The following is an 11,208-nucleotide window of genomic DNA, read 5'->3' on the forward strand; positions in this document are numbered from 1 at the left end:
GTTTGTGCGCAAGCACCTGTTGGTGCACATAATAGAAGAAAACGAAAATGCCCATGTTGTTATTTTACCAGTGTTGGCTGACAATCAAATACGAAAAAGGAGAGTACTGTTAAACGCTGGGGATGTTAACACTCGGTAAAGTAAAATAGTGCCTGTGAGACATTGCCTCACCAACACTAATTTTACCTGGAATGGCACCTTCAGATTCACCATGGAAGTGGAGAAAGATGGCAAACTACCATTCTTAGATATTCTGTTTGAGAGGAGACCTGACGGATCCTTGGGACATTCTGTCTACAGGAAAGCCACGCACACAGATTCCTACTTGAAACCCGATTCCCACCACCACCCATCTCAGAAGAATTCTCTCATCAAAACGCTATACCACAGAGCTCATGGCATTTCTGACCAACACCACCTGGCCAGGTAATTAAGACATGTACATCGGGCCCTCAGGATGAACGGATACTCGGACCGCACCATCCGCCAAGCTGTTTCTCCCACCACACAGAAACAGCCACTTGAAACTCCGATCAAAACTATCACGTTGCCATACATAGCAGGCGTGACCAAAAAGATCTCCAAAATTCTAAACAAACATAAGATCCAAGTCCGATTCAGTACAGTACATAAAATCCGTGATCTAATTCCATCTGTGAAGGATGTCATCCCTGACTTGCAATACCCTGGAGTCTATAAACTGAGTTGCAGCTGTGGTGATTGTTACATTGGGGAAACAAAACGACATATATCGGACCGTATTCGCGAGCACAAGTCAGATTTGAAACACGGCAAAATTGAGTCTTCCGCCGTTGCCGATCATTGCTACAACGCGGTGGGCTCTCATGATATTGTTTTTTTCCGAGACCAAGGTGCTCTGCAAACCCTCTGTCTACCATCAAAGGTTTGTACACGAAGCCATTCAGATATACAAACACAGACATAATTTCAACCGTGATGATGGGTACAAACTTAGTAATCATTGGAAAGATGATATTAACCATGCAAAAACGATTTAACTACACACTTTTGGACCATCTTATTTGACAGGCACTATTTTACTTTACCGAATGTTAACATCCCCAGCGTTTAACAGTACTCTCCTTTTTCGTATTTGATTGTCAGCCAACACTGGTAAAAAAACAACATGGGCATTTTCGTTTTCTTTTATCATGTGCACCAACAGGGGCTTGCGCACAAACACGTCCACGTACACGTCGTGCTCTCTTTTAGCCCCCCCCCCTCCCAATACGTTCCATTCATTGGCTTCCACATTCTGATAAGCTCCCCCCCCTCCCCCTTAACTTGTATTTAAGAACTTGAATCTTGGAATCCTTGCCTCACTTGATACAGCAAATCTAGCTGTGACGGTCCCACCTGATGACGGAGACTTGTGTTGCCTCCGAAACGTCGTGATTTTTTATTATTTTATTTATAATATTACTTTCATTAATTTTTATTTCACTTTTTACCTACGTAACTTTACCGAAAAAACTAAAAGTATGAATCCTTGCAGTCACGAAAGCTTAAAATCTAGAATTATCAGAGCATGTGTAGTAAGTTCGAGGAGACGAGGTCGGAGTTGAGGCACACTCTGTTTATTAACTCAGTGACAGGCACAATCGTTGAAGGGGTAACGGCCCCTTCACCTATACTATGGGAAACCCACCCTAGTACTAAGCCCTCTGTCCTGTTCCCCAGTCCTCCTCTAGTGGGCTACGGGAGGCTGACTGATCTGGCCCTGGCAAGCACAGATCTCGGCACCAGCTAAGCCGGCCTTGCCCTGACAAGGGCAGAGGTCCGGGAGCTCTTGGTCCGCGCCGCTGGCTTACCCAGCTCGGCCCTGACAAGGGCAGCGAGACAGGGGAGTCCCAGGGCCTAATCTCCGAGTCTTCGATCTTCACTGGTCAGCTTCGTGTCGAACTGGCCTCGAGCTCTCTGGCTCCCCGCCTTTTTAAATCCTTTATATTAAGTTCGCTTGCTTGCTTGCGTGCTTGCTTGCTTGCTTAGGACCGTGCAAATCTTTTGGTCGTTTTTTAACCCACTTCCCGTGATCCAATCGACCTGACATTTAGCACACAGACTCGTTGTGCTTGACAATTTATTTTCGTGAAATTTTTTTCCAAAATTTTACACTGTTTAGGGAAAATAAATTAAATATTTAATTACCAATTGCTTAATTGTGGCAGGCAATCATCTGACCCATTGGTGGCAGCCATCTCAATCCAGAGGACGAGAGGGCTCTAGCCGCCACGCATATAAAGGATTTATAGTGAAAAACTTTGTTTTTACGGGTTAATTTTTATAGGGATCCCCTCAGAGGGCCGGGGGCGTGGGAGATAATGGATGCGGACGTCGGTGTGACCACCCGTGTGTGTGAGTGCAGACACCCCTGTGTTGCTCGTCCGCCGTTTCTCCCGTAATAACCCCTACACATGTTTGTTTGTTTGCATGTTTTGCCAAAAGTACTGTGTGTGGTTAATGCAGACTTGATTCCTTGCATAACGTATAAATTTGGTGTTTTACCATCTTAACGCCTATTTTATTTCCATGAAGGGTAAAACCAATGTTTTTTGTCTCATACTTTGATACTGGCAAAAGGTCCCATAGAAATAACCTGGTTTTAGGTCTATCCATGGGTCGCCAGACTAGTGGAGACCTTTATTAATTCCTGTCTCGGTAACCTGCCATCACACACCCTGCACAATTATATCTACAGTACTCACCAACCGTGGTCTCTGTCACATTTCGGCACTGCTAATCCTGTATCGGCACGATATTCCCAGGATCAGTCTTAGACATATGTTCAATGCCAACAACTCCTTTACAAGCCACTTGGTTAAAATCTCTGACCCATACAATATTACAGAAAGCAATACCAGTGTTTTGCTACTAAAATCCATCTATTGCCTTCCAAAATGGTTTTCATGGCACATCAATAGCCTGCTATGCCAAAGCAATAAGCCTCTTGGCCTGCTTCTCAACCCACCACATGATGGAGATTGATGCCTAACTACAAAAAGTAGATTACTACCTCAACCTTTGCTTTTCATATCCGGTCTGGTGATCCTGCTGCAGGAGTCCTATTTATAGCTGCCGTGATTAACTTTGTCTTAGAAAATGTTATCTCAAGATCCCATTTTCCAGCCTCAGTGCCTAAGACTGTCACCAAAGCTGCATAACATTAATATTCCAAGTCCTGCACGCTCATCACACCTTGATTTATTCCTAAGTTTTCTATTGTGCTAACCCCATTAATGGTCTAAGTGTGTATGGAGGAGAGCATAACGAGGAATACGAATACATTCATAATAAAGAATAATAAAATAAAATTTTAACGAACACCTGTCCTAACATCAAATCATGATGAAGTTTACCTTCTATCCGTATACAGCCCTGACCACCATCTTACAAGTTTTGTATCAGCCAACTTATTTTGGGTTGCATAGAGTCTAGCAGTTCCTGCCACACAGTCACACCTCCCTTGACCTTCACAAAGCAAAGCCAAGGATCCTCCCCATACTTCCAGCAGTTCTCTCTATCAAAAGTCTTACTGTAAAATTTTGTAGTTGACTGCGGCACAAAATGGCACACTCAATTCTAACAATGTCAACGATCTTTAATATCCACTGCGAAGCAAACGGCACGTATTTTATGTTTACTTTGTTATAAACCAGCGCGGGCCTTGGGAATTAAAGTTGTTAACCTCTGCAAACAAGCGGGACATTTTCTGTTGTTGGTCCATGTCTCATCAAGGAGAAGAAAGCATCACCACTTAAACTCCGTTCATCGTCGCAGGGGTTTTGGCTAACCATTGAACAAAGACGGTCGGCGTATCGCGCGCTTGCAGATGCGTGTCTGCGGCCGTCTGGAACGCACTTCCTCCTGATATTAGGAAGCCAACTGGAGATACACACTTTTACATAATCTAGATTGACAAACTAATTTCTTTCGAATCGATTTTTGTACGCTTTGGTTCGTGATATATTATGATTTTTCTACGTGACTTTACCGAAAGAACCAAAGAGTATGGATTCCTGCAGTCACGAAAGCTTCAAATCAAGATCTATTTTTGTGTTTAGTTTATCGTCGTTCCCCCGAACCTCGGATTTGCACGGATGGCTACGTACGGTGAGAAATCATTTCAATTTACATACATTCATCCTCACAGTTGCTTTTGGTTATCCATTCTTGTCACTATAATTTATAGGGATTCACTTTTACTTTAACTCTGGCCAGCCCTGACAATGCTGTTGGGATCCACTAGGATCTTGTTCCTAGTGTGGTTATGTTGAAAGGACTATGCACAGATAATTCATGATCTTACCTGGGGGATTGGTGCTGTTGGTTTCCCTTGTAAGTCCTGTAAAAGAGACACATACACACAAGTGCTGTCACAAATTAACCACTATACCTCGCTGATCTCGTCAAGGAGCACAAAACATCATCACATGAACCCCGCTCATCCTTGAAACCTTCTATTTTTTCGCCATCGAACAAAGATGGTCACCACATTGTGTTCTTTCAGATATGCTTCTGCAGCCATCTGGAACGCTCTTCCTTCCGATATTAGGAAGCCTCTGGAGCTACGCACTTGCAAATGATCTAGATTCAAAACTCAATTCTTTTTATAGATTTTTACGTGTAGTTTGTTGTCCTTCCCTTTGCACCATCAATTAGCACGGTTGGCTACGTATGGTGAGACAGAAGTTCAACATACATTCAAGTACATGTAATTAGATATAACTCACTGGAAAAGATTGCAGCAAAATGGTGGCAATAGGTATTCATCTGGCAAATAATATAATGGGCAATACTGATGACCACGATCATCATCATCATCATTACCACCATCCATGGAAAGACAGCCCGTAGGTGTCCCCTGCACATTTCGTCATTTGTTTTCCGCTTTCCTCTGTCTTGTGCCAATATGTTAAAGTAGTACCACGTATTTCTGGCACCAATCACTTCTCATACCGTTGTCAAGCCTTTCTCTGTTAGGTCTACCTTCTCTTTCTGGTTCCTTCCATTTTTCCGAAGAACACACTTTTAACCAGTGGAACATCATTTGTCAGTAAAAAATATGATAATTGTTTTGTTTTTGTTTTTTACCCTTCTTTTTGGCAACAAAACTGATACCTTTTTACAAGGAGTCATGTTTGCATAGACCACAATACCTGCAGTCATAATGCGCCTTTTGGCGTCATCTGGTCCAACCCATGTGAGACTAGGCTCTAAGGAAAGATGTCTTAGATGTGTCCAAATCAACTTCAAGGACAGTGCATACATTATCAGAGTTATGTTTTTTGTTTGCATTATGACTGCAGGTATTGTGGTCTATGCAAACATGACTCCTTGTAAAAAAGGTGTCAGTTTTGTTGCCAAAAAGAAGGGTAAAAAAACAATTATCAACACACTTTTAAGTTTGCTGTTGTGGTCCATCCTACTACATGTGTCCAAATAGTGCCAGTTACCTTCCTCCTTCTTTTGATGACCATTAATTACCCATTAATTAGAAGCACCAGCTACCACGAACAACATAAAAAATTGCACGCATTTGTTAAATATATTTATATCGCTGACATGACATGGTCATGGAGGGTCAGTCCGAGGCCACCCCTGTTCATGGTACGCACACAGCGGCAGATTCGGGCGCAAACCAATTTTCCCATTGTCTTTGGAAATGCACAAAATTCAGACTAGAAAGAGCGAGAGTTCCCATGTGAGTGTTAACGTGGATCTGTGCAACGGTACGGATTCGGTCTTTTTGTCCATCTACTCCAACCTCTTTTTCCCCTCCTTTGTCCTCCTGCCCCTTTCCACATCTTCCACCTTCTGTTGTCCCCACGTAATACTTCGCCTCGTCATATTTGATTACTCCATATCTGAAACCCTGTCGGTGTATCTTTTTCTTACCTCCCTTGCTCCCTCATCCCTTCTACCCCCTCTTGGTACGGTTCTCTAATCGTTCTTTTTCTACCTCAACTTCTGTACAGTTTTGTGTCCCTTTACCCATAGTCTCCCTGATTTGTGAGCCCTGCCCCCTCCGGGTGCACCCCCCCCCCCCCCCAATCAGAGGTATCCTCCCATTTAACCTCCCTTTGTCTCCCCCATTGCTTCAGTTAGTTGACCAGGAAGGGAGTAACGAAGTCATCCTGGGCTAAGGCCCAGGAGAGCAGGATACCCTCAAATCCACTTGGTGTTCTTCATCCCTCAGTCTACACCCAGCTCTCTTCCTTCCTGTTTAACCCTTGTCATACTCCTCGTATCCCCTGATTAGAGCTACATCCACATTTCTCTTATCATTACCATATGTTCAGATATCTTTGTTTGAGCCCCCTCCCTCACCACTTCCATTTTCCCTTGACTCCAGTCTCAATAATATCAAGGGCTCGGGCCTGTTTACTACCCCATCCTTACAACCCCCGCCCATTGTGTCCTCCTGTGCCTTAAAATCATTGAGAATGATGATGCAATGGGCGCCTTTATTTGCTCTTCAAGATCACTTTGTTATCCATCGACCTATATTGATGGTTGTATTCTGTTTATTAAATTAAGAAACGAAGTTAGGTGCTGCACTCGAGTCTCACCAGAAGCCAAGGTTTTGTTGGGGGCTCCGTTTTGAACCCAATGATTTTTCTTTTGGGGGGGGCTCGACTGTGCGTAGTTCGGTTGTATTTTCCCCCCCTGTATCCCTTTTATTTCATGCAGCGATGGTTCGCAGCTAAAGCAAGCCTCCACCCTCTGAAATGACTGCCAATAAATATGACTAACAACACACACTGGGTCGCTCTCTCCTAACCCCCAGTAACTTTGAAGAAAACCCCTCTCTATGATAAAACTAAAAATAGTCTCCCTCAATGTCAACGCCCTGAACCACCCTATCATGAGACAGCGTACCCTTCTCATGTTTTAGGCAAGCATGAGGCTGATGCTGCATTCCTGCAAGAAACACATCTCACTCAACGAGAGGAGTAGCTATTCTCATTAATGAAAGGATATAAATGACCGAAGAAATGCTCACATTAGACCCCGAAGGGGGTACATATATCTTGTAGGAAAATTGTCGGGCAAAGATGTCACCCTTTTGAACGTCTATACCCTCCACCCCAGACAATTTAAAAGTTTTACTCTAATCACGGCTCTGATTGAGAGGAAATTGGAACCTGGTTAAAGATCTCGTTCTTGATAAATTGCACTCATCTGTTTCTGACCAAAACGTGTCACAGCAGCTTTGACTCACTGAAAAAATCACTCAACACCAGTTGACAGACCATTGGAGAACCTTCCACCATACTGAAAAAGTTTTCACTCACATTTCTAGAACCTATAAGATGCTTTCCAGAATCGATTATTACTATCTTATCTCCAGCCCCCTGTAACCACACGAAAGCAGATAATGACTAATTATTCATCCCTAGACAGTCGATTCTTAGAAGACAATTAACTGGTTAAAGAAATCAGAAATGAAACTAAGTAATGTATTCAGATTAATTCTGCTCTATCCTTGCCTCTATCTTCTCAAATACTATGGAACACACTTAAAGTGTACATATCAGAGGTTCTCTAATGGAGACGGGAGCACGGAGGCTTATAAGAAATCCTGGAAAAAAACAACAGCAGGCTCCCCAGAAGATATGGTGGGTAGCTAGAGGTCACTATCTCTGTTAAATCCAGACTATAAGGTATTAGCTAAAACTTTAATTGGTAGACTGAAATGGATTCTCCCAGCGATTATATGGACAGCTCAGACGGGTTTCGTCAAAAATAGAGACTCTGCTGAAAACGTCAGGACACTCGTCAATGCAACAGAGATTACTAACAGGCACAATCTTGCCTCACATGCCTTGATGCTGGATGGGGAAAATGCGTTTGATAGAGTTGAACGGGACTTTCTATTTAGGGTAATGAGTAAAGTTATATTTACCTGACAATTCATAGACATGTGCAAACTCCTATACACACATCCCACGGTCTCAGTTATGACAAACGGAATAAGATCTGTGAGTTTTTCGTTGGGGAGGAGGTCGAGACAGAGCTGTCTGCTTCCCCCTCTACTCTTCACCCTGGCAATGAAACTACTCTCTGCAAATGAGAGTAGGTTTTCCCCTTTTATCTGGCAACAAAACAGGTGTTAGGATGTTAAAACACCAAACTGAAACCTTCTACAAGGAATAATGTCTGCATTAAGCACAATACTTGTGATCAGAATGCAAACAAAAAACATACTCTGATAATATTGGCATTGTCTTTGAAACTGATTGATCCAGACCAGAGACAGCTTTATTTGGAACCTAGTCTCAAATGGTGTTAGACCAGAGGACGCCTTTTGGCGTCCTCTTGGCGTCCTCTTGGCGTCCTCTTGTCTAACACTTCCTCTGGTCAATCGAGATGATTTAAAAGTGCATAGATCCAGTGGCTTGTTAAATAGCGGAAAGAAGAGCATTCCAGAAGGTCGCAGGAGCGCATTTGGAAACATGCGATGCTGTGACCATATTTGTTCGATGGCCAGCCAAATGCCGCTGCTGTAAGGATGACCGAAATTAGTGTGATGGTTTAAAAAACTTACCTATAGCATCACTTACCTAGAGAGCTTAGCCAAGTACGTAGTGCATCATCGTAATGTCGATGCACGGCTTTCAGAGCTACCAGCAGCTTCTGGTATTCCTCATCTCCGCTGATGAAGTGCTCGAGAATGAAGGCGGCACACTCGCCCTTGTCCTTGATGTCTCTGGCCGTGTTGTAGACGTGCCGCTGGATGTACCACTTGCTGTCCAGCTCGTCCAGCAGGACGCAGGGGTCCTTGGCGATCCACTGTTTCAGATCCTCGTGGCTTTTGGTGATTCTCTCTCTCGTCCCCTCTTTCACAACCACGATCTGCGAGTTGTTTTCTGCGGTACATTGATCACCGTTGTCATCACGCTGGTGGGCGTTTTTCGTAAAAAAATACTTCATCATATGCCAACTGCAATACCAGCTTGCCTATGAATACTTACTCTGTGGTTCTTTCGGTAAAGTCACGTAGATAGAAAATAATAATAATAATAATAATAAAAGAACACGACGTTTCGGTCGCAACACAAGCGTCTATCATCAGGTGAGAAAGAATGATCTGCTGTTGTGGCTTAATATAGGCACGGGAAGGGGGGGGGGCTGGGGTTTTGTAGAATCGTGGCTGCAGGAGTTCAGGGGGGGAGAGGGGGGAGGGTTTGTGGTGCGCAGGGCTGGGTGGGGGCTGCAGAGAACATATGGTTAATCTATATAGTTTTATGGTTGTTGTTGTTAGCTTGCACCACATTGTGATTTTTGCACACAGCGTTTTAATATGTTCTTTTTTGGGGGGAATATTTGCTGGTTTATTCCAGGATATTTCAGTTGCGCGTCGTCGCTTTGGGATGTTCTTTATTGATATTTTGTTTGTTGCGGTTGCACCCGACTTAAGAGCCGCATGGCTCACAGGGCCATACCTAATAAATGAAACTTGAATATCATAACCAAATGACCTGAATTACCGCCTCATCTCATTAGAGATGGGGCGGTATAGATTTAGAATAAATTTCTTTAGAACTGCTTATGTGTTTATTTTGTTGTCATTCCCCTGCACTTCCGAATAATACGCTTGGCTACATACGGTGCGAAATAAGTTGAACATACATTCGACATAAATTAGCACTGATATTAAATATTGTGCAAGTGCGTTCCTGTACCAAGTGAATCCAGCCACGTGTCAACTTGTGGGCAGTGCTCTCTGAGCTCCTGGAGTGTCTCCAGCAGGCTATGACACTTCCTCTCTCCTCCATCGATGAAGTGATCGAGCAGGAATCCGGCTTGTTCCGTTGTGACCATCCCCGCGGCTTTAGAGTGGATGTGCTCTGAGATGTGTCGCCTCGTCTTCAGCTTGTCCAGTAAAGTAAATGAGGAGTTCCTACTGGCAATCCACTTCTTTAGTTCAGGCTTTTTACCACGGATCATGTATAGCGCATTGCCGTCAACGACCACGATCCTTGCCTTCTCAACTGCAAGAAAGTTGTATTCGCAAACAATGCAGTACCATGCAATATGGGATTAACATAGCATCTCAATGCGAATTTGTCTCAGGAAGCCGTACAGAAAGAGTGGCCAGTAGACTTGCATAAAGAGCAGTGAGTCTGCCGCATCGAGAACCTGACTTAATAAAAAAATATAGGCTCTTCATTTGAAACTTCTGCTTACACAGACCTATCTAAACTAAAAACAATAAAACTAAATATATTACCAGGTAAAGTCCACTGCGCTATATCGCTCTTTTTCAGAAGCGAACTGGCCACAAATTATAGTTCAATCAAGTGGATTATCATGTAAAGATGTATAGCAGTAAAACACTTTCAACGCATGTCGATTCTAAATATGGAATAAAATCCACGCGACCACGGTGGGAGAGAGAGAAATGCAAATATCAAATACACATCAGGCGTCAGCGTCGGGATCAAACCCACGACATCCTGTATACCAGGCGAGGTAGTTAACATATCCTACCCAACCGTGGCGCCCCACGGTGTTGAGGGGTCTATTCTCTTAATAAGATGGTGTAACCTTACCTTGGTTCAAACTATTCTCTTCTTTGTAAAGATCCGCCTTCATTTCTATTGGGTCAGTAAAAGTATAATGTTTAGATATTTTATGTTAACATCATAAATTTTACGAAGCAAATGTGTCAGAAACATGGACAACTGATACAAATAAAAAAGTGAATGAAGAAGAATGGACAGGTAGAGGAACACGTGGATTAGGAAACATAACAGATTACGAATCTTTATTTAGACCAAGGGAACAATCCAATGAGATATGATGTTCTTTTTCACAGATGTACATTATGGGCAGATCTGGAAGTTACAACAGCAAGCAATACAAACCACGATAGGAGTTAAAAATCGAGGAAAAAGGTAAACAAGTCAATAAATATGAATTCATTCTAAAACCAATAATTACTGTATATTAGTCGATTTATCAAACTTGGGAAAGTCTGCAAAAACAATAACAAAAACAGTCCCAGACCACACCAAGACAACACAGCAGTAGAAGTCCCTCAATAAAATGGCACATGGAGCTTAAACTATTGATACTACACGGGTAAGGAGCGAAGTTATGAATCACATTTTCCAATGTGACTTTAATTCCAGCACTAATCTTCTGCTTCACATTGACCGTTAATAAAAAGTAAGTGGGCTT

The 11,208-nt window shown here is 42.9% G+C and overlaps 1 protein-coding gene across 1 annotated transcript; it reads right to left on the reverse strand.

Annotated features, from left to right (window-relative positions):
* Window positions 1–7,838: 7,838 nt before the first annotated feature.
* Window positions 7,839–10,149, reverse strand: LOC144932966 (uncharacterized). Its single transcript, XM_078857367.1, has 3 exons — window positions 9,708–10,149; window positions 8,650–8,891; window positions 7,839–7,853 (listed from the first exon to the last, which is right to left on the reverse strand). The coding sequence occupies exons 1-3, from the start codon at window positions 9,970–9,972 to the stop codon at window positions 7,839–7,841; spliced, it is 522 nt and encodes a 173-aa protein (XP_078713493.1). The 5' UTR covers window positions 9,973–10,149.
* Window positions 10,150–11,208: the final 1,059 nt, after the last annotated feature.

This window comes from Lampetra fluviatilis, chromosome 6 (genome assembly GCF_964198595.1).
Source record: "Lampetra fluviatilis chromosome 6, kcLamFluv1.1, whole genome shotgun sequence".
In the NCBI taxonomy this organism is placed as follows: domain Eukaryota; kingdom Metazoa; phylum Chordata; class Hyperoartia; order Petromyzontiformes; family Petromyzontidae; genus Lampetra; species Lampetra fluviatilis.

Excerpts from the sequence above, each read along its gene's own strand:
- LOC144932966 (XM_078857367.1), bottom strand. The coding sequence starts at position 9,972 with ATGATCCGTGGTAAAAAGCCTGAACTAAAGAAGTGGATTGCCAGTAGG. Across the intron at positions 8,892-9,707 it reads CACGTGGCTGGATTCACTTG|AAAACAACTCGCAGATCGTG; the intron begins GTACAGGAACGC and ends AATGTACCGCAG.